Source organism: Eulemur rufifrons, chromosome 7 (genome assembly GCF_041146395.1).
Source record: "Eulemur rufifrons isolate Redbay chromosome 7, OSU_ERuf_1, whole genome shotgun sequence".
NCBI lineage: Eukaryota > Metazoa > Chordata > Mammalia > Primates > Lemuridae > Eulemur > Eulemur rufifrons.
The window spans coordinates 281,728,286-281,751,064 of NC_090989.1; the positions used below are offsets into that span (position 1 = coordinate 281,728,286).

General features: G+C 57.8%; 1 protein-coding gene across 1 annotated transcript; it reads right to left on the reverse strand.

Moving 5' to 3' along the window:
• Positions 1-7,706: 7,706 nt before the first annotated feature.
• FAM78A (family with sequence similarity 78 member A) lies at positions 7,707-21,971 on the reverse strand. Its single transcript, XM_069474768.1, has 2 exons — positions 21,128-21,971; positions 7,707-8,908 (listed from the first exon to the last, which is right to left on the reverse strand). Exons 1-2 carry the CDS (start codon positions 21,448-21,450, stop codon positions 8,380-8,382), a joined length of 852 nt encoding a protein of 283 aa, XP_069330869.1. The 5' UTR covers positions 21,451-21,971; the 3' UTR covers positions 7,707-8,379.
• Between the last annotated feature and the right edge of the window lie 808 nt (positions 21,972-22,779).

Consider the following 22,779-nt stretch of genomic DNA (forward strand, 5'->3'; position numbering starts at 1 on the left):
CGTGTTGGGGTGAGTCTGATTCTTGTACTGTTCCTTAGAGCAGCTGCAGTGATATGCCCTGTGGCTGGGGTTTGGCTGTGGAGCGGGTGAGGTGGGGTGAAACTGGTATCCAAAGGGATTCTCTGGATGTGAGGGAGATCTGGCTGTGACGTGTCACCCCATTGATCACCGGGGTTGATTCCGCTGATCTGGCTGGCTCGGTGGACGTCCCCTTCCTCCCTCACCACCCCATGGGCATCCCTCTACCTTCCCCACTGGAGCCATTCTTTGGTCAAGGGCGCGCGAATAGCTGCACTCCCCTGCTAGAACCTCCAGACAAGCTCGCACAGGGGTTCTCTGCAGGATCTCCTTTTGGATCCTCCAGCCTTGATTTCAGGACCCCCCATCCAGCTAACGAGGCAGTGGAACTTCCTCCTTGGGCATCCGTCTCCCTTGTCCCTCCCAGGGAAGAAATGAGCCAGATGCAGATGTTTCCAGATTCCCTGGCCATCGAGTCATCAGTCCTGTCAATCTGCAGCCATTTCTCACCTGCCCGCTCCTGTAGGATCATCAGCCTCACCAGGGGCAGTCGGCTACTCCCCTGCATCACCGTTCCTAGGAGATGGAATGTGTCTACACAGCAGAATCGTGGTGCTCTCTGTAAAAGAGCAGCTGCAGAACCCTCGCCCGCCTCCACAGGAAGTGGCGGGCGGCGGTTTACAGGAAACCCCTCGGCCTCCCGTAACAGCAGCCTAAGTGTTAACCACGCAGTGCTGCGCTGCAGAGAGAGGCACCCCCCACCCAAGGGACACACGGTCCACAAGCTGCTCTCTCAAGGGGTACTTTCCTCCCTGACCTGGCCCACCTGGCCCTGTTTGTACCCTGAGTGGGGATGGGACAGGTGCTGGCCACAGGGCCGCACTATCCCTTGGCACGTCCAGCACAGGAGGCCTGGGTCAGGGAGAACATCTCCTCTTGTATTGTTTTATCCCTTCCACATCTGAGCTGCAATTGGGGCAGGAAGGAAAACCATTTTAGCATCCAGTTACAAGGTCAGTACAGCGAACACCTGTCGGGCACCTGGCTCTGTGCAAGGCCTTGTGCCCAGGGCTTTGCATGATGATCCCAGGGAACCCTCCTTCCCCGTGAGGGATAGCATAACTCCCTCTTGAAGATGGGGAAACTGAGGCTCAGAGGCTCCACTGTAATAACAGCTCAAACCTACTACCCATTCACTATGGGCAGGCACTTTCCAGATGCTTCGCAGCAATCCTGTGAGGTAGGGAACCATCCTTAGCCCCACCCCACATCTGAGGACACCGAGGTAGGAGAAGAAAGGTGACTTGCTTGAGATTGCACAGCCAGGGTGGGGCGTGCCAACCCAGGAGGGCTCGGGCCACCTCTCCTGCCTCCACAGCCAGCTGTACAAGGACCTGCAACCTGCAGGAGCCCAGAGAACTAGCTGCCTCCTCACGTGCAAGTGCCAGCCTGTGGGTTTGACCCAGCTCCTCTTGGTCATTCACAAGCGGTGGGTGGCCTTCTAGAGAACTGCTGCCCCAGGACAGCGATCCTGGAGGGAGAGAGGTGTGGTGGGAGCTCTCCAGGGCGGTGGCCAGAGCCCCCAGCTGAAGCAGCAACGTGTCCTGTTCCTCTTCTGCAGCCCAGCACCTGCCACCATGTGAGCGCACAGACTGGCACCTCTGTGAACAAGAGGCAGCCCTTGCCACACGCCACCCCTGCTGGTGTGTGGAGACCTCGGACTTCCAGCCTCCAGAGCTGTGAGAAGTAAGTTTCTGTTCTTCATGAGCCACTCAGTCTGCGGTATTTTGTTATAGCAGCCCAAACGGACTGAGACCATTGCACGTGTCTGTGAATATGTTAAAAACCACAGCATCAGGCTGGGCGCGGTGGCCCATGCCTGTAATCCTAGCACTTTTATTTATTTATTTTATTTTATTTTTTTTTGTTGTTGAGACAGAGTCTCACTTTGTTGCCCAGGCTAGAGTGAGTGCCGTGGCGTCAGCTTAGCTCACAGCAACCTCAGACTCCTCGGCTTAAGCGATCCTACTGCCTCAGCCTCCCGAGTAGCTGGGACTACAGGCATGCGCCACTATGCCCGGCTAATTTTTTCTATATAGATTTTTAGTTGTCCATATAATGTCGTTCTATTTTTAGTAGAGACGGGGTCTCGCTCAGGCTGGTCTCGAACTCCCGACCTTGAGCAATCCACCCGCCTCGGCCTCCCAGAGTGCTAGGATTACAGGCGTGAGCCACCGCGCCCGGCCCCTAGCACTTTTAGAGGCCTAGGTGGGAGGATCACTTGAGCTCAGGAGTTCGAGAACAGCCTGAGCAAGAGTGAGACCCCCGTCTCTACTAAAAATAAAAATAAATTAGCCAGACAACTAAAAATAGAAAAAATTAGCTGGGCGTGGTGGTGCATGCCTGTAGTTCCAGCTACTCGGGAGGCTGAGGCAGAAGGATTGCTTGAGCCTAGGAGTTTGAGGTTGCTGTGAGTTAGGCTGTCACCACAGCACTCTAGCTGGGGCAACAGAGCAAGACTCTGTCTAAAAATAAAACAAAAAAAACCCCACAGAATCATATACTCGATATGGGTAAGTTGGATGGGATGGGGATTGGGGATCTCAAAAAAGCTGTGGAAAAAAATTTTAATACGTTTGACTGATCACCACTGGGTCTGTATTTACTGAGGATGCTAAGAATCTCCCTGTCATCTGGATGTTTTAGATAAATTTAGCCATATTTAAAGAGTCTCTGGTCTCCAATCTAAACCCTGCATTTGCACGTGTAACCCTGAGCACAACTGCTGGGCCTTTGCTCGGCCCCGGGCTGGGCAGGACAGGGTAGGTGTGCTGTCTCCGGCCTGCGGATTAGGACGCTCAGCACTCGGAGCCAAGTGACGAGCCGGACCCCACCTAGCAAGGCAAGTGGCTCCTGGAGCATCGCGGGGGCTTGCTCACTGCAAACGCCGGCCGCACCGCCCTTCATCTGTCTGATTAAAAAGGGGACATAAAACATGAACCGGGGCTCAGGCTGATGGAGGAGCTAATCCCGTCTCTGCATTCCGAGCCGTGCTGTCTGGGGGACAAGTGGGCAAGGCCCTGCCCAGGGAAGGGCTGGGCTGGCCTATACCAGGGCCCGTGTCAGTTTTTGGGTTTGCTTCTCTGGACACAGGCACAGAGACAGAGTTCACTGTCTCAGATGTGTCTTCCTGCATTTGATAGTTGCCGTCATGCAGGGCCAGCAGGGCTGCCGAGGGCTCAGCACCACCGGGGCCTCGGCAGCAACAGTCAGGGGCCATCGGGGAGGACCAGGGTTCTGGAAGGCTGGGCAGAAAGAGCAGAGGCGGCCAGCAGGGCCATAGGCCTGGTATTTGAAACCAGCTCTGCAACTTCCTAGCCAAGTGACCTTTAGCAAGCTCCTGGTCCCTTCTGGGGGTCAGTTTCCTCTTCCATGAAAGGGGAAGAACAACACGAGCTGGATCGGCACTAGCAGGAAGGGCCTGGGCAGCACCGAAGCAGTCGGTTGTTTTCTAACGATCCCGATGGACCATGTGTGGGCAGTGGCTGGAATATTTGCTTTCCCTGAATGCCTGGACCCCACCCCGGTGGGAACTTGTGTCTGGGGGGCACTCAGGCAGGACAGAGGATGATCAAGAGATGAACCAGGCTGGAGGTGGCAGAAAGAGCACGGGCTGTTAGAAACGTCCGAGCTCCCGAGAGAGCACATGAGCTGACGCCTTTTTGCAGTTCCCGATGAAATGGTGTCCTTTTTGGAGCAGAGAGCAGAGTGGGCTCTCCTGAGAAGTGACTTCAGAGGTGGGAGGCTGCCGCTGTGCAGCTGCTTCTCCAGACCCGCGGCGTCTTGGGCAGGTGGGCCTTGCCCGGCCCACGCAGCCAGCTCCCCTAGATCCTGGAGGGGAACCCACGACAGCTGGGTGGAGTCTGATGTCTGTGCCTCTCATCCCAGTCTGGACGTCTAAATTTAACCTGCCATCAGCCCAGCAGGCTGGAGGGTTCCACTCTGTGACTAAATGCCACTTGGCATCCACTCTACTCACAGCCACGCTCCCTGAACATTTTCCTCCCCAAACTGTTACCCACAAACTGCCCGTGCTCACTGAGCTGTGCACTGGGTGAGGACTGGTATTCCTGAATGCCTTGGCTTTGTGCTGGTGTGGTCCAGCTTGACTTTCTGCTCCTGCTGGTGAGGCCTGCACCCTGTTCTCCGTGCACACGTGCGTGCACGCACACACGCCATGTCTCCCGTAGGCAAAGCTCAGAAGCTGACTCCACAACCAAAAGCCAAACCACGACAGTGAATGGCACCACCCAGAAGCCCTCTGGGCGGAGGGCGGCCAGCGAGGCCGAGGCCTGTTATGCAATTTCCTGCTTCGGTGTCTCAGACCCGGGAGGCCGGATGCAGGGAGCCCTGGGGTTGCTGCGATGTGGAGAACTCAACAGAAACCAAACTCCCGAGCCCAGAGCGAGCGGGGGCTCCTGGTCCCCGTGGTGATGTGGAGAGGCCAGCACCCACCTGGAGGGGCGGCCTGAGGCCTGCAGTTGACCAGCCAGCCCCTCCTCAAGGGAATGAGATGGGCTCATTGTGGGCCTGAGAGAACTGACTGCACAGGGACTTTCAGAGCCCAGGAAGAGGGGCCTTTTTGTCCCAGGCACCCAGGATGGAGGGAGCTGAAGGCGTGGGGCCTTCTTGGTTTTGTAGATTGTTTTGTTTGTTTTGGGGTATTTTGTTTTGTTTTGTTTTGTTTTTTGAGACAGTCTTACTCTGTCACCCCAGCTAGACTGCAGTGGCATCATCACAGGTCACCGCAACCTTCAACTGCTGGGCTCAAGCCATCCTCCTGCCTCAGCCTGCCGAGTAGCTGGACTACGCCTGGCTATGGGGCCTTCTTGATAATCACTGGGCACCAAACGTGTGCCCACAGGCTGTGAGCAGTGCTAAGAAGCTGGCTCTGGGGCAGGGTCTGAATCCTGGCTCTGCCTCCTCCTGGATGCGTGGCCTGGAGCAGCTTCCTGACTTCCCACTCCCTTGGTCTCCTCATCTGCAAAATGGGGGTTGCAATAACACCGCCCTTGGGGGGCTGTCATGAGGATTCAGTGTGTTTACACCCAGAAACAGGGCAGGGCAGTGTGTACACACCGCATCGGCCAGGAGGCAGCTACTCCAGGAAGCCCCATTTTCCATACGCGGTAACTGGGCTCAAGGGGCCAAGTGTCTTGTGCGAGCTCACACAAACAGCCTTGAAACATGGTCTGGCCTCAGAGCCCACCCCCAGGACCTCCAGGGCCCCCAGCCATCCTTACGTAAGAAAGTTCCGATTGGAAGAAGAGGGTGCCCACTCCCAGTGTTCTGGGCCCCGTCACCCCCTCAGCAGCTGCTGGCCGAGGGCAGGGCACAGAGCCGTGGCCAGGCTGCCACTGTGCTGCTGTTTTCCACAGATCTGCAGTACGACCAGGCTAGGGCCCAGTCTCAACATCAACCATCCTGCCATAGGCGTTTCTAGCGTTTGCCGTAAAGCCAAACTGCCCCAATTCCTGGCTTGTCCTCTAAGCCTGCCACCCTCCTCCAGGCAAGGGCACTTCTAGGCGTAGGAGTGAGGTCCCAGAGCTGCTCTGGCTGGAGCCGGGGCTGTGGCCAGAAGCAGGTGCAAGGCGTGGGGCATTCATGGCCTGCTGCCTCCTCCTGTCTCCCTGGCCCTGAACACTGAGGTCCCAGCCTCAGCCCGTCCTCCCCGCCCCCTAAATATCCCCACCCCCACGGCCAGCCATACCCAGCTGGCAAGCCCAGAATGGACGGCCACTTCAGAAACATCCAGATCCTAGCCAAGCCTACTTTAAAATTAAGTTTTATTTCTTTATGAATATTTGTATTTTTTTCTTAAAAAAAGGTTCATTTTACATTTGCATTAAGAGTCTTGTGCCTCCTGGTAAGTGCATTGGTTTGTTTTCACAGTACTCTCCACGGCCGAGGACGGTTCTTATTGCTGGAAGGAGTGAGTGAGTGTCTGCGCCACGGTGGGGCCGGGGGGAGCGTCAGAGACCAGGGCGGGCAGGAGGCTGGGGTCTGCGCCCCCACATGAGGACAGAGGCTGAGGGACCAGACCCAAGCAGGCAAGCGTGCTTGGCCGGACCTGCAGCCTGAGGCAGGTGGAGTGGAAGTCAGCCAGGGAGCAGGTGGGCTGGGGGCCCGCACGGGAGTGAGCGGTGGGGCTCTGGCCTCTGCCTCAAATGTTTGTTCACACTCAAGAAATGCGGGTTTGGGGCTCCTTGGTTCCAGAGCAGCTCAGGACCCCTGCCTGTCCTCCCCAGCCCCATCTCCAGTAGGAACGCCTTTGTGATGCCCCAGCCCAGCGCAGCAAACCCCCTCCTGACCCCTGACAGGGCCCCGGCTCCTCTAGTGCAACAAAAACCTGAGTTGTATGGGGACCTCTCCCCAGGCAGGAGGCCAAGTCCCAGGCCAGCCCCTCCCCAGCCTGCCCTCGCAGGTACAGCTGGGACCCCGTGGTTCCGCCACTCAATGCTGCCTCTCTGGGTGGCGCGGCCTCCATCCTCACAAACAGGAACCTGCAGTTTCTAGGGGGGAGGTCCCAGCCCCACCAAGGGCCCCTAAGCACCGCGCCAGCTGGCCTCCGGGCAGGAGCTGGGCTCCGAGACTAACTGGCAGAGGCTGACTGGACGTTAAGCACCCCTTGAATAAATACATCACGTGGACGTAGGAGCAGGGCGAGGATTCAGGCATCCACACCCTCCTACGTTGTCACTGAGACTCCTACAAGTGGCTCATCTGCAGCAGAAATGGGGTATTTTTCTTATCCGACGGTGTTCTGTGCTTGAATATTATTAGTGTGAGCACAGCCTGGGGTGGGGTTGGGGGTTTGGCGAGCTGGCAGCGGTGGCCCCGGGCAGAGCCACGAGCAGCCTCCAGGCAGACATTGCTCAGGACCAAGGAAGTCCTGCGGCTCCAGCGGGAGGGTGGGTCCTGGGGACTGGCCACCTGATATCTGTCCTCACCTGACGTTGTCACTGTGCCAGACCAGCCTCCAGAGTGGCTGTGACACCTCTCCCCAGGCCACTCAAGCCTCCCAGCCCTGGGCCTGCGCTTACTCCTTTAAGGACATGAAGCAGAGGGTGGGCCGACTGTCCCCCCAGACTTCCCGGATCAGGGACGCCTCGGCCCTCAGGCCCTCTGCAGCTGTCCTCTGCCTCGTCACTGTCACCGGTACTGAGAGCCTGTCCAAAGCTCCCACCCCACCCAGGAGAGCCTGGGAGCAGCAGCCCCTGAGAATGAGCCCTGTCCTGCTCCTCTGCAGTGCGCTAGAGGACAGCCAGCGAGGGTGCTGGGGCCACCAGTTCAAGTCTGAAAACGCTGTGCAGGGAGGGATGTGCATGCCTTTCTTGAGGGCTGGCCCCTGGCACTTGGGACCAGTGTGGATGGAAGTGGAAATGCCACACACTTAGAGGATGGCCAGGGACCCATCTGTGGGCAGGTCCTGAGGACAGAGAGGGTGAACATCCCCTGGGCCCAGCCGGGGCGCACAGGACTCTCCATCCCTCCTCCTGAGCCGCCCAGGGCAAGTTAAGGCTGCGGAGAAAAGAAAAGCAAAAAAGAGGAGGATGCCACTGGCAGACCTGCCCCGCCAGAGCTCACGGCGCCTCTCCACAGGTGGGGGCTCTACCTGGGGTGGACAGAAGGGGCTGCTGGGCAGAGCCTGCCTGTGGTTTTGTTTCTGCTGAAAGGAAAGAATAAGCAGCTGGTCTCAGGTCTGAATCTCCATCCTCCCCCTTCTCCCAGGACGAGCGGGCGGGCTCAGGGGATGCCCCCCGACCCGGCCCCTCCCTGCGCTCGCGGCAGATGGACAGTCCCACAGAAGAGATCCTGCTTTCCTGTGTCTCCTTCTTCCTTTGAATTCAGCTTAAGGCAAAAGTTTGGCAAAGCAAGTCTACGTAAGGCCTCATGACGGAGGACGAGGGGAGCAGTGTGGGAGGCTGGCCGGCGACAGACCCCCACCGTGCGGACACGGACACGGCAGCGGCAGCGAAGGCCTCTGCGTCCCGAGTAACCAGCTCCTCCTCCTCCCGCCCTGAACCTCGTAAAGAGGGATTTAGAAAAAGAACTGGAATAGCAGTGTCTCGGGGAAATCTGTGAGAAAAGGAAAGGATGGGGGACCAGAGGTGGCCCTGGAGGGCGCACGCGGGGGTCTTCCCCTCCGCACGAGGCCAGCCCGGGGCATGAGCACAGTGAGAGCCGCCCGCTGAGAAGGTAGGATGGTTATATTTTGCTGAATGACTGCAGAGCACGTTTGGGTTTTGTTCTGAGCAGTATTATTATTTGTGAGTCTAATCTAGCGGGTCACCCTGACCGTTACCGGTGCTTGGGCGGGATCACCACCAGCGGCTGCCCGTACTTGGGCCGCCACATGAGGACCTGGGCATCGTTGGCATTGGGCTTGACCAGAGCGCTGGGCGGGATGGGCTCGTTCTTGCTCAGGATTTTGGGCTGGTCCTGGGCGATGGGCTCCCGTAGCCGCGCACGCTGGCCCAGGGGCCGGTGGGGGTTCACGTCGATGCTGAGCTGCATGCGCCAGTGCAGCGTCTGCAGGACGATCATGTCGTTGGTCGAGGTGTTGGTGGCCACCAGCCACGTGATGAAGCTCTGGTCCCGGTAGATGTTGGTCAGTTTGGCCACATTGCTCTCACTGACCGGCACAGCCCACGTGACGCTGGGATAAAAGTTGTCATTCATGCTGATGATGAACTTGGAGTCTCTCTTGGTGGGGCCCACGATGGTGCACGTCTCCGTGGTGTTGCCGTACCAGGGGTAGTTCACCCCGTCCGAGTCACTGATGGCCTCGATCTTGCCCTCCTGGAGGTCAGGGAGCTCCCAGCTGGACCTGGGGACAAGGAAGGCCAGTTCACTCACTCGGTCACTCAACAAGCGATTTCTGCGTTCCATGGTGGGCCAGGGCCAGGGCCAGGGGCTGTCCTGGACCCTGAGAATAGAATGGACACCCTTTTGCACTTACCTTCTAGGGGGAGGTCAGACAGACATCCAGCATCAGGTTGGGTGAGCGAGGGCTCCCCCGGGTACAGGCCCCTCAAAAGCCACATGCCGTTCCCTAGCACCATCCCGAATCAGACACCCCCCAGGACCAGCGCTCCCTCTTCAGTCCCAGAACCATTTTAGACCAGGACTGGGTCCCAAGTGGGACCTGGGGCAGCCCCAGCTTGTCACTCAGAGGAGCCTAGTGCTGGTCAGCAGGATTGAGCCCTGACACGCACCTGGCACCAGGCTGAATGCTGTGCCCCCAGCCCGTGTGCCAGCACCGGCACCACGGCCTCCAGACGCTGGTGGGATGGCCACAGGCAGCCTAGCACAGCCCTGAGCCTTGGTTAAGGTGGTGGCGGTGGGCTCTGAGGGGCTGGGGGACTCTCCCAGGCCACACAGTGTGTCAGGGTGGGCCTGGATAGGGACACATGTTGGCCTGGCCCCACCCCTAGAAGGTGAGTTTCCTTCTCCAGTTTTAGGGGCTGAAAGAGGCTAGAGCCCAGTGGCCTTGGGTCAACATATCTGGGAATGATTCTTGGCCCCTTGCTGACCAGCATGTGACCTTGGGCATATGCCCACCCTCTCTGGGCTTCAGTGACCTCACCCCTACATCCCCTCCACCTTGCCCAGGCCAGAGCCAGCACCAGGAGGGTCCCGGGGCCAGGGGCTGCCCACTCTCCTTTCTGCTTGCATCAGAATTGCTCCTGCCTGGTGGGCCCCCTTTTTTGGAGCACTAGAACCAGAGGAGACCTGACCAGGGCTCTAGTGCCCAAACGCTGTGCTTAGTCCCAGCCTGGCGCTGCTCCAGGGTGCTCTGGGGCTGGTCGGCAGAGGGCTTTGCTGCAGCGGCTGGGCCAGGGGAACCCGCAGTTCCAGCTACCAAGGCCAGTCCGAATAGAGACGCCGCTGCCCAGCACACAGTCAGCCTGACCTGCTTTTACCTGTGGGGGCCCAGGGTGGCCTCAGCCCACCCCCCCCCCAGTGGCATGAGACCCTAGGCAAGGTCCCACCCCCACTGGACCCCAGACTCATCACACACCCCTGGGTCACCGAGAGGCCTGCGGGCAGGACCTCCCCAGCCTGTAATTGGTGGCTGTCAGCATCACTGTCATCACTGCTACTGTTATAATAATAACCTTCAGACAGAAGACGATCAGCCAGCCTGTCCCAAGTTGCTCTGGGGACATCCAATCCCACGCTCCCATGCGGAAGCGGACACGCTGGCGTCCGGGGAGCCCACCCCAGGCTGTGGGGCCCCTTAGCCCTACAGACTCACAGACAGTCGTCTCTACGGGAATGAAGTGGGGGCTGGTGAGGTGACTTTTCCCAAGGAGATCTGGCTAAGTAGTGGCGCCTGGGACCCGGGGGCCTGGCCTGGTCCGTCCCGAGCACCTTGAAGCTCGGGACACCCTGAGCCAGTGCGCTGTCCGCACACCCACGTGTGGAGGGTGCTCTCCAAGAACCGACGTCCTTTAAAAATGCATTCTGTCTCCAGCACTGTTCACAACAGCCAAAGGTGGAACCCCAGAGTCTATCGGCAGATAAAAGGGTGAACAAAATGTGGTCCTGCCACGAATGGACTATTCTTCAGCCTTAAAGAAGGAGATTCTGACCCTTGCTACAACACGGATGAACCTTGAGGACATTACGGTAAGTGAATTAAGCACAACACAAAATGGCAAATACTGTGTGATTCCACTTACATCAGGTACCCAGAGTAGTCAAATTCGTAGACAGGAAGTGGAAGGGAGGTTGCCTGGGGCTGGGGGAGGCGGGTGGGCAGTGAGTGTTTCCTGGGGACAGAGTTGCAGTTTGGGAAGATGAAAAAGTTCTGGAGAAGGACGGTGGTGACGGCTGCACAACAATATGAATGTGCTTGATGCCACTGAACTGTACACTTAAAAATGGTTAAAATGGCAAATCTGATGTTGTGTGGGCTTTATCATAATAAAAAACGCATTCCTCTACTGAAATGCATCCTCCCTGCCCGGCCCCGAGGGAACCTGGCCCCGAGGGAACCTGGCCCCGAGGGAACCTGGCGGGAACCTGGCGGCGCTCTGGCCTCAGGCGGCTGAAGCACCAGCAGTCTCTGAGACCTGGGGGTCCCCACGGCAGCGGGTGGGGGCATGACAGGCCTGAGCCTGCAGATCCTGTCCCCAGGTAGACAGGGTGAGGGACCAAGGCCCGGGCCTGACTCTCTCCTCAGCTGGTGCCTCCCGGTTCAAGAGGAAACAGCCACCCTGACCTCTCACAGTGCCTTCACCTGCTTGGGAAAGTTTTTCTTTCTTTCTATTTTTTTTTTTTTTTTTTAATGCCAAAAGCAAAGTTGCAAAAGGAACTTTGCTCCTGCCGTGGCCCCTTTCACTTCTAAAGAGCTGAAGGCCTTGCTTTGGGGAGTGGGCTTAGCACCAGCATGGCCCCTCTCTGACCCCAGCCTTGGGGTTTCCTTTCCTTTCCCCAGCCCCAACATGCCCAAGCCCCGGCTCAGTCACAGCCAGGTGACGATTCTCCTGAGCTGGCAATGGCAGTGTCTCACATGGGGTATCACTCAGAGCCCAGACCAAGGGCATCGGTTTTCAAATCATCACAAGGCCCGCGTGGGCCTCCCCGTGGTCCTGGCCGCAGCCTCGGCCCTGGCGACGAGTTCTGTGACCAAGTCTCAAACTCTGCACTCCAACCTGTAGCCCCTGATAACCCCACCTGCCCTGCCCTGCCCGCTGTGTCTGCGATGAGCAAATGCATTAATGCGTGCTGCCTGGCACACTCAGCGGCACTAAGTGGAAACTTCTGGAAACCGTTTGAGGGCAGCTGTGTCAGTTAGAGGTGTGTCTATTTTTTTTTCTTGCAAGCGTGAAACAAAGTTTATTGAGGAAGGACAAGATAGGTTCACCACAGAACGGCGAACAGACCCCTCTGTCGTAACCAAAGGACCGAGAGGTATCCATGCCCTTTTTAACTTAGTTTGCATTTTCAGGTTACACACACGCTCAGAGTAATGTCCCACATGGTTCCGCCGCCTCTGTAAGACCTCCTGACGTCTGTCCTGCAGTGACCTTGAGCGTCAGGCCGACCCTCGGGTCTCGGCTAGACGGGGTGGAGGAGTGAACCCAGACCCCAGCCCTGCACACACGGAGCCTCCTCCACACCTGGCACTGGACCACAGGCCCCTACCCCACGGCGCCCACACACCCGGCCGTGCTGGCACCCGGGGCTTCGTCAAAGGTCTGTTTGGAGTAAGGGGCTTGTGAATAAGTTGAAACGCGCCTGGTTCCTGCCCCCCGACTTCTCAGACTTTGATCCTATCGCTACAGCCACCTTCTTCCCAGACCCTAGGGTGTTTTGTGTCAGTCCTGGCATGGCTGAGGGACAGGCACGGAGCCCTCCCAGGTCCCTCCTGTTACCTCTCACTGGCCCCTGCTGGCCTTCAAGGCAAGACCGGCCACAGAGCCCGTGGGTCCAGCACAGAAGACAACGCAGAGCTCTTGTTCAGCACAGCGACAGCAGAGCACTGACCACGCCGGGCGCAGGGCGACTGCCCAGTCTGTGAACCCAGCAGGCCGCCAGCACACCCCGTCCTCATCCTCTTAGGTGTGCAAATCCAAAGGACGGCAGGCAAGTCCAGGCTAGAACCTGGCCTCAGGATGCTTTCTGGGCCCCACTTCAAGTCCCAAAGGTCCTGTCCTGCTGTGGCCCCACCATCACCCGCCCAGAGGATGTCCGCAGGGCACCTGCCATCGACACTGGCCATGAAGCCGTGAAGGGGATGGACAGAGTGGCTGGCCCGGCCTGCAGCGATGGGGACCCTGTGCCCCCACAGCCAGCACCATCCCTGAGCCTCCCTCCTGCCTCAAGGAGGTCCCCTTCTCCTCTGTCCCCACCCTGGCCTCACCCCTCCCTGGGCTCCCCACCTCCTACAATCTGTTCTCCTCCCAGAAACCCAAGGGATCCTTAAAACACAAATCTGATCAGTTGCTCCAACCCTCTTAAACCAAACCTGCCATGACTCCCCATTCCCCTTAAAGCCAGATGCAGCCGAAGCCCAGAGCCCCACACGTGCCCACGTGCCCACGTGCACGCACACCCACACAGGCGCACATCCTCCCTGGGCTCCAGACCCACCAGGCATTCTCAGCTCCTCTCGTGGGCCATGCCCTTCCATCTCAGGGCCTCCTCCTGGGGGCAGCGTTCCCCCACCCCCCACGCTCCCGTCCTAGCTAGTAGCTGTTCATCGCTCAGCTCTGGAGCCACCACCCCAGAGACGCCTGCCTGGACCCTTCACACTGGCCAGGTGCCCCCGCTTTCGACACCACTGGCTCCTCCTCCTGCTGCTCCATGGCCCACACACGAGGGTGAGTCAATGACTGTGTGCTCATTTGCTGTCAGTCTCTTCCCCAGACAGACCACGAGGCCGGGAGGGCAGGGGAGGACTGCTGTCCTCTTCACCACATATCCAGGATTTGTCACAGCGCCAGGCCCAGAATCAGGCACAATCAATGCTGTGGCCTGAATCGATGTCAGTTAGCAACATGCTGGGTCTCCCCCAGGGCCCCGAGCCCTCAAGGGGTCCCTGTGAGGAGCCTGGGGCCCCCAGATTGGTGCCCCTGCTGGCCCTGCAGAGCTGCAGCTGCAATAGCCACTCGCAGGGCGGGCGGTCACTTCAGCACAGTATGCTCCTGGCACAGCTGCGCCTGCCACATGCGTGGAGCGCATTTTAGAGGAGACTTGGGGAAGTTAGAAGCCAGGTTCAGGGTCACACAATTGGGAAACAACCAGGCCAAGGCGCACAGCCTGAGCCAGCTCTTACTCACCTGTCTCTGACAGAACCTCGCCCAAACCTGCACACACACACAAACACACACACACACACACACACACACACGGAGCAGCACGACCAACTGAGAGTGGGAGTCTGAAGGGATTACAGAAGGGCCTTTACTGGAGGTCAGGGATGGGGTTGAGGCTGCCACCAAGGGGACAACAACTCGGTGTGGGTGGGGGTCTCACCCTGTGGGGTGGCCCCAACCCAGGGCTCCAGGCCCAGCCTGCAGCCAGAAGCTGGCCCCACAGGAAGGCCTTTCTGTACAAGGTGATGGAAGCCAGGGACGGCCAGAGGCTTTGGAGGCAGGTATGTCTCAGAGTGAAGGGATGTGACTTGCCACCTCCATGACCTTGGACCAAGCTGACAGAAGCACCCCTTTCCCTATTTCATCAGGAAGAGTGGCCCAACGAGGGCTCTGGTCTCTTCTCACAGCAATGGCTTGGTCCTGCACACCAGGCAGGGGGCTGGGGCCTGGGCCTGGGCCTCCCCACCAACATGAGCAAAGCCCCCTCCAGCCCTGGGATCCCCATCTCTCTTCCCAAAGTCTCTGGGTCCCCAGGGCTCTCTCTATGAACCCCCGGGCCATGGGGCTGGAGTTCAGGACTCTAGAGCAGGAAGATTCAAGTCCACTTTGTCTCAGGGTCAAGTATACCAAACAGCACATCTCCTCCTTCATTTTGATCCTGTCTACACATGGCCTGTATTCTTACTTAATTTTTTTCCTTAAAATTAATCGCTTTTTTAAAAACTCAACTAAATTTAGTCTCTTTAGTCTCCTCTAAGAAACATTTTTGGAATAATGGGTTGGATATGCTAGATATATAGATAGTGAGATATATATATATATAGAGAGAGAGAGAGATTTTGTTTCTTTTCTTTTCTTTTCTTGTTTTGAGACAGTGTCTTGCCCTGTAACCCGGGCTAGAGTGCAGTGGCATCATCATAGCTCATTGCAGCCTCCAACTCCTGGGCTCAAGTGATCCTCCCAAAGCACTGGGATTACAGGCCTGAGCCACTGTGCCCAGCCCAGATACTATAATTTGGTAAAATTTGCAAAAAAGTACACATTCTGTAAAAGTTTGACAATTTTGTAGAAACTGAAGCCCGAGAGCCCCCATCCCACACCAGATGCACAGGGATCCTGGTTTCCTGCTTTCCGCCCCAGGCCTCTGGCTGCCCCTTTGTCCCTGCCACCACCAGGCCACTAGGCCCCGCTCACCAGCAGGGCAGGGGCTGGAGGTTAAAACCTCCCACAGGGCCTGTTCCTGGGCTCCCCCCAACAACCACCACCCCTCCAACCTCCCCCTCCTTTCAGCTCCGGGCCACCCTCCCCCTGCCTACCTCACCCCTCTTAACCCAGGCCACAGCCCTGGGCCCCTGGGCTCCAACATGTGCAGGATAGATCAACAGTGCCTTTCAATTTCAGTTTTTAGTTATAAAATATTTGCTTTTCGTTTCCAAAAAAAAAAAAGCACGCCAGAAAGAAAGGTATGAAGTGAAAACCGAAAGCCATGGTGCCCTCCGTGCCCCTCCCCCGCTGAGGTTCCGCACCACATTCGACTGGGTAAACATCCTTCTAGACCTTGCTCTCTGCATACACACAGGATACGTACCCAACATGAGTGTTTTCAATAAAACGAGTTCCTACTCTGCATGTTTTTTACAACTTTTTTTAATGTAACAATATATTAAATAGTACTTTCCCACATGGGAACATCTACAGCTCTGCCATGGCATATTCTGTGTGCAGACAGACCGTCACTTCACCCCTGTGCAGGGACACTGGAGTGGTTCGTGGCTTTTTGCTGGCAGGAACATGCTGCAGTTAACACCCTCACACGTGTATCTTTAAGTACAGTTCTTGCGTGCACACGTGCCTTAATTCATCTGTTCAAAGACTATTTTTCAGATGCCTCTGACACTCCAGGCCCTAGATGCTAAAATGAGAAGCGCCGAGGCGAAGGCCCCACACTTGCAAGTTGTACCCGGCACCGCCAAGCTCACCGCGCAGGAGCTGCCTAAACTGTGCCCCCGGAACTGTTACGGCAAGTGTTACAGCGAGCGGTCCCGAGGACAAACCGAGCGGCACACGGAGAGTCGGAGAATCAAGGTTTATTGGCCGCGGGCTCAGGGGGGTCTCGCCACCAAATTCTGAGCCCCGTCTACCCAATTTTTCCCACTTTTATTAAGTTGGGGTGATGCAAGGGGTGGGGTCTCAGGTGACTAATGCCCGCCAGGTAATAGGTTAAGTTAGTTGCTGCACAACGTAATAAATAGCTTTAGTGTTTTGCTGAGGCACCAGGTAATAGGTTTAGTGTTATGCTGATGTGCCAGGTGTCAGGTTAGTGTTATGCTGATGTGCCAGGTGTCAGGTTAGTATTATGCTAATGCGGGTCTTCCGTGAGGGGTGGGGTGTCTCAGGGGGCTGCTGTGCTACGTAATAGATGGGGGTTTTCCTTATCACAACGATCGGTAAGGAGGCTCCCCTCTGATCAGCAAGAAAAGGACGTGGGCATTTAATTTGCCATTTCCCTAATTACTACGGCCATCGGTACCTTCCCACACGTCTCTGGGAACAGCCAGAGGTGGCTTGGCCAGGGCAGGTCCAGGGGGAGTTTTCCTTGGGCTGGGCCATCCCCCCCACTTCCTCCCACCCTAAGCCCTTGAAAGAGGGACTTCCCTCTCCCACCCACACCGCCCTCGCCTCCGCCAGGGCCCAGCAGATGGGGGAGGCCGCCTTCCGGTCACAGAGAGGAAGCCTCGTCCTCCATTGTTCTGTGCGGAGCCTGAAGCGCAGGCCCGGGCTTCAGGAAGAGGCCACGTGGTCACCAGGGACATTCCTCCATGGCCTGTTCCCAGATCTGCTGGCTCCAAGCAAGCCTCCTCCTGCAGCAGCTTCAGGCCTCAGAGGCTGTGTCCTCATCATAAAATGAGGACCTCCTGAGGTCCAGAGAGAACACTCAGAGATAGCGGCTGGAAAGGGGGTCCCAGAGCAGCTGTTCCCAGCATCACCCCAGCAGCACAGGGCGGCCCCCCGCCCAGGCCCTGCCCTCTCCCACCCGCCTCTCCTGCACTGTGGCAGCAGCTGCCAGCACACATCTTGGCCGGAAAGACCCTCAAAGGTCTCGTGGCCCGAGGCCCGCGTGCTGCGGACAGGGACTTGAAACCCAAGAGTAGGGGGAGGTAACAACTGCAGCAAAATACAGCAATCTTCATGCCGACTCTCCGACAGGTATCGCATAATGAACAATCATTAGTCATTCATAACGACGGTATGGATAGCTGCCTCGGACTGAGTGCAGCTATGCACCAGGCACTGGGCTAAGCGCTCATTGTAGCAAACTCATGAGGGAGGCACCAGTATTCCCATTTCATAGATGGGAACAGTGAGGCTCAGGAAGGTTAAGAGACCGGCCCAAGGGTGTGGAGCTGAGATCCACATCCTGCTAGACACGGGCACAGTGAGGTGGTACTGTCAACCCAAAGAGACCTGCCCCTTGCCCCCAAGTCTGCCCTTTGGCAGAATTCTTGGCCTTGGCCGTGGGCCAGGTTCCCTGAGGGCTCCCAAGAAGGGCAAAGCAGGGATAACGTGGAATGTCTCCCACACAGGCGAGAAATTGTGACTTGTCACTTAGAAGACTCTTGCCAGCTGACAGGTGGCAGTTGAGGAATTGCGGGGGACAGGCTGTGGAGGCAGGTGTCTCCAACAATTTGGAGGGGGGTTGGCTTTTAAAGCGCTGTGGGTTGGACCCAAAACCATATAGAATCCTCAAGCTGGCACAGAGAAGCTCGCCCTTTCCCAGCGCGTGTCTGGAAAGTCAGGGTGTTACTGAGGTGGTGGGGTTTTTATTGTCCCACTTTAAATATTTCAAACCCAGAATGTCATTCTAACCAGTTCTCCTCCTAGCTTGGAGATTAATCTCAAGCAGGGATAATGTTCGGGGGTATTATGGATTTCGGTTAAGTATTTGGAATTAATGTTTTGAATACAAGCCCATTTGTAAAGAACCAAAGCCCTAACCTACTCCTGGCCACCTGGCTGTCCCCTCCTCAGGCCACTAAAGCCCACTGCCCGGGTTTCATTTTAATGATTCAAACTGTCTGGGTTGAGTCCAGCGGTTCTCACACCCCTCCCAGGGGACATTGGGCCCTGTCTAAAGACACTTTTGACTGTCACCACGTGGGGGAGGTGCTCCTGGCATTAAGTGGGCAAGGCTCAGCACCCTGCCATACACGGGACGCCCCACCCCACTGCCCCGTGTGAAGACCTGTCCCAGCCTGGGCCAGGCAGCGCGACAGGACAAGTCTAGGCTGGCTGAGGTTTCTGGTCAATCTCACCGAATTACAACTCACCACTCCACTTTCTTTCATGCCACAGGGCTTAAAACTAAAACAGTACTTATCACAGGAGGCGGGGGGTCGGGAAGACAAGAAAGGTCTTTGAAATGCCACCTAAACGCTTCTATTTCCACTCAGGAAGGAGCCACATCCAGGCTTCCCCGCGTTTGTTTCCAGGGGGCGTGGGCTCGGCGGAACCGCGCTACTCAGCAGTCCGGTTCCTTAGCACGGTTCTGTTGAATAGTGAGGCGTGGTCAGCAGCCCCCACGTCTGCGTTTCAGCCACAGGATGGTCACCTGCACCTGTCCTCTCACCAAACCTCACAGCGGCCTGCAGTGAGTCCTGGCCTTATCCTCACTTACAGATGACAAAGCGGAACCTCTGAGGCTGCCGAGTCACGGCCCAGAGCCAGCACTGGTCGTGGCTCTGCCTGACTGCCCCGAGCGCCCCTCCCAAGAAGCCTCAGACTCATCCTGTCCCTGGGGCTGGTCCTATCTCAGCTGGGAGTACACACCCGGCCTCGGACCCAGGGAGAATGGGCTGGGTGCGGCCCGGGGGCCCAGTGCTGCAAGAGATGCCCAGAGACAGGGAGGGAGCAAAGGGAACCGTTGGGCAAGCTGAGAGCAATGACAATGGCCCTGAGCCACTGTAAGACGCAAACTGTTCGTGACTGATGCCATTTTTAAATGTTTACAAGTCAGAGAGCGGGCCCTGTGTGAAAGAGGAAGACCAAGGCTGGGGAGAGAATTCGGTGCAAGGAGCAGTTGACACGGGCTGGTCCTAATTCTGTAGTTGCAGCCACTCCCGTCTGATGGAATAACAGTCACAGTAACAACAACGTGAAGGACGATCACCGCTTGCGTTCAGTATTCACCACGTGCTTGGTGCAGTGCTGACTGCTTGGCAAATGCTGTCTGAGTAATTCTCCCAGTGAGCCACAGGGAAGGGACTATTCTTAGCCCCAGTTTGCAGATGAGTAAACCAAGGCTCAGAGTGGCTAAGAGACTTGCCTAGGGTGGCACCCTGGAAAGTGGCAGAGCCTGGCCTCCCGCCCAGGTCTGCTTGACTGCAAAGTCTAAGTATGCACGAGGCTCTTCTAACCAGGAACTGGGGACTGGCACAGTCAGGGCAAGGTCGTCTCAGGTTCCTGACTCTCAGGCCTGGATCCTGCCACAGCGTCAGAACGTACTCAGAGCCACGACATGAAGAATGAGGCCTGCAGCGCCTGAAGACATCTGCAAGCTCCTGTGTACAGACAGGGAAACTGAGGCTCCGGGTCAGGGAGAAGCCAGGCTATACCTCAGCCAGGCCTGTTCCCTCCCCACCACACACTGCATAGGTCTCACTAGAATCCCAAGTTCAAAACAACTCTCTGGCTTCCCTACCCCTTCTAGGGAAGGAGTGAGGCTTAGCCTAAAACCCCTAAAAAAACCTTTGTTTCTTAACAACTGTCCTGGGTGCCTTGCAAAGCCCGAGGAGGTTTCTGAGCTTAAGACTTCTTAGAAAAGGTCCTCGGTAAATAACTAAGAATCATGTTTCCCTTCTTGGAATGGAGAGGGAGCCCCCCACCTGGACTGGATTAACAGCTGCTCTTGAGACGTGAGGGGCTCGGCACAGAAATCAGGTTGTGGGGCAGGCGCCTCCGGACATGGCCACGTGCACCCCTTCGGGAGCGCATGGGTACACCCTGGTTTTAAGTTTTAGCCTGATCCTCCTGTTTCTCTTACAACTTCGGAGTCATTCAGTGGAGAAGCCTCAAGATCTGGTGCCTGGCCATCCTCCACGCCTCTTGTTTACAGGTGGCCTACGAAGTTCTGAAATCAGTGATAAGCTCCAACTCCTGGGGGAGGTGTCCCCTCTCTTCCTCACTTGCAAAACCGGGAAGTGATGCTGCACAGGGTGGGCGTGCAGAGAGAGGCTCTGGGAGTGAACACAGCCAGCCACGGGGGTCGAATTGAGGGGCTCCCTCTCGGGGCCCGCCTACCCACAGGGTCCTCATACTCGGAAACAGCTATTTTCACCACCGCTGTCTCAGGGTGACTCTTCAAGTTAAGTCACTTTTCCCTTTGTCTACTGCTGCTCTTTCCACTTTAGTATGGCCTTCCCTGGGGTCAAGGAGCATGCCAAAAAAGAAGCCCCAGGGGTCCACTGTCCTTACAGAGACCTACAACATCCTAGGAGCATTCCAGAGACCAGGCTGCAGAGAAGAGGCCAGTGGGCTCCTCTTAGCTGCTCCTAGTTAGGGCCCCACCAGAGGGACACTGGGCACTGATATTCGACATCTGCATAAAGTGGCCTTCTGCCTTGGAGGCAGAAAGCTCTACATCGCAAAGCAAACCAGGTTGCTAAAACTAACCGCACTCTCAAACACAGCGCTTTCGGAAAAGCGAAGCATCCCCCAGGTCCTGATGTGCATTTGAAAACGCCAGAGAGACAACCGAGACCAACCACAAAGCCCGTATAAAGAAGTCTGGGGGCTTCAGAGGGCCCCGAGTGTCTGCCATGTGCCCCACGGGGCCTGAGCCTGGGGCAGAGCTGCAGCCTCTCTGGTGACCCCTGACGGTACTGACACTCCTAGGGCAGATGGCACACTTGCTTTGCCAAAGAGGCATGAGAGGAATGTTCCTCTGCTTTCTCGGCATCTTGCAAGGAAGGGCATAGGCACCCCAGGGGCCAGGGACAGTGGCAGGGTAGGTCCTTGAGCCATGACCCCAATCTGGATCAACAGGCAAACTCTCCAGAGAGTCACCTGGCCAAAGAGGACTCAGAGGCCACTTCCGTGTCTGCCTGCAGCTTCCCTCTGGCCCACGGAAGGCCCCTCTCTCCATGTATCTACACCCTCCCCCCAGGCCTCCAAGCTCGGCCACCCTCGGCAGTCCCCAAAGCTTGCTTCGGGGCAGTACTCACATGCCCTGCTCGCCATACTGGTTGTAGAACTCCATGTGGCTGCACGCCTGAATCCAGCCAACGATCCACGTCTCCTTCTTGGGAATGGGCGGCATGACCACCTGGGCCGAGGCCCGGAAGTGGGGCGTCCGATAGCGGAGCACTACGCTGGAGGACTCGTCAATGCTGGTGGGGATGGGGTCGATAGAGGCTTTAACATCAATCACCGTGATCCCTTCCCGGAAGACTCTGGCTTTGCCTCCGATGCTCTGAATACAGCCCATGGCACACAGGACCGCTCTGATCTCCAGGCAAGGCCAGCAGTCCCAGAGAAAACCGGGCATTGAAAGGATGGAGGCTGCCGGACCCAGTGCACACAGCGCTGCTCTCCAATCTAAATCTCAAGACGGATATCCATAGGATAGAAAACTCACAGAGTGTAGGGGGGCTGCATATCACTACCGCGGCCTGTTTATAAATAAGGATTTTGCTGCATTTCAAGAGCCCTGGGCTCTCTCTTCTTCTCCTAGCAGTGGACAAAAATCACCGATATTCTTTGGGTTAAAAAAAGAAAAGTTTGGAGTTTAATGCATAATCATGTTATTCTGACACCCGGCGCTTCTGTGCCTCACACGCGGGGATGGCAGCCCGGAGCTCTCCCTGAAGTCTTCGGAGGAAGAAGGCGAGCGCTGGCTGACACATAAATAAGGAAGACTCGGTCCCCGCGCGGTCGCGCCACCCTCGCTGCAGAAGCCCGACTTCCTGCCCTCCGGCCTTCCGCACGCGCTCCCTTCGGGAACAGCTCGCGGCCGCTCGCCCGGCGGGGCCGCGGCAGTGGAGCAGTTTCTGTTCAATCCGCGGGGTCCGGGCGCGCTCGGGGGCGAGCGCCCACCCTTGGCTTCCAGCAGGCACGCTCTGGGCTCGGGCCACTCGCCGGTGCCGGAGCAGCGCGGCGCGGGTCCCCGTCGGCGCCCACTAGGGGCGCGGGCTGGACGTCCCCACGCGGGCGCCGCGTCCCCCTCGCCGCTGTCGCTGTCGCTGCTGGTCGCCGTGCGAAGTCCCGGGGCTGCGCTCGGGACGCCTGGCTCGCCGCGGCCGCCGAGGACCTGGTGGGAGGTGGAAGGGACAGGGCGTCAGGCCGGCCTCTAAGTTCAGCCCAACTTTGCTGGGGGGGCGCGCGGGGGCGGCGACGCGTGTGCTCTGAGCGCAAGCTGCGGAGCTGACGGCGCAGCTCTGGGCGGTCTCCCCGGAGGCGGCGGCTCCCTCCCCCCCCGCCCGCCCCGTCAGTGGCGGCCGCAGGACCGCGCACACCAGCAAATAATCGCCGCCCGTGACATCTCCGCTGACACCCTCCTGCCTCCTGCCTCCTGCCCGGGGGCGGGGTGAGGGGGCGACCGGCTGACCCTGCAGTGGGCGGCGAGGACTTGCCCTGGCACTGCTCCCACCGCCTCGCCGCCAGTGTTAGGCGCCCTTTCCCAGCCCGGGACCCTTTGGCCCCCGGGGCCAGCAGTGCCACCCCTAGGCCGGTCTGATCGGGCGCGCGCCCCTTCCAGGGCCGGGGTCCGCCGACCCCCGGAATGCGAAGTGACCCCGCCCCGCCGCGTCAGGCACCTCTGTCCCCTCTCGCCAGCCGCGAGCGGCCCCAGATCCCCGCGAGTCGGGCGCGCTGGCCG

Bases quoted from the DNA above. Each gene is read 5' to 3' on its own strand.
- FAM78A (XM_069474768.1), bottom strand. From the start codon at position 21,450: ATGCCCGGTTTTCTCTGGGACTGCTGGCCTTGCCTGGAGATCAGAGCG. The intron at 8,909-21,127 runs GTGAGTACTGCC...CCTTGTCCCCAG, and splicing joins CAGTATGGCGAGCAGGGCAT to GTCCAGCTGGGAGCTCCCTG.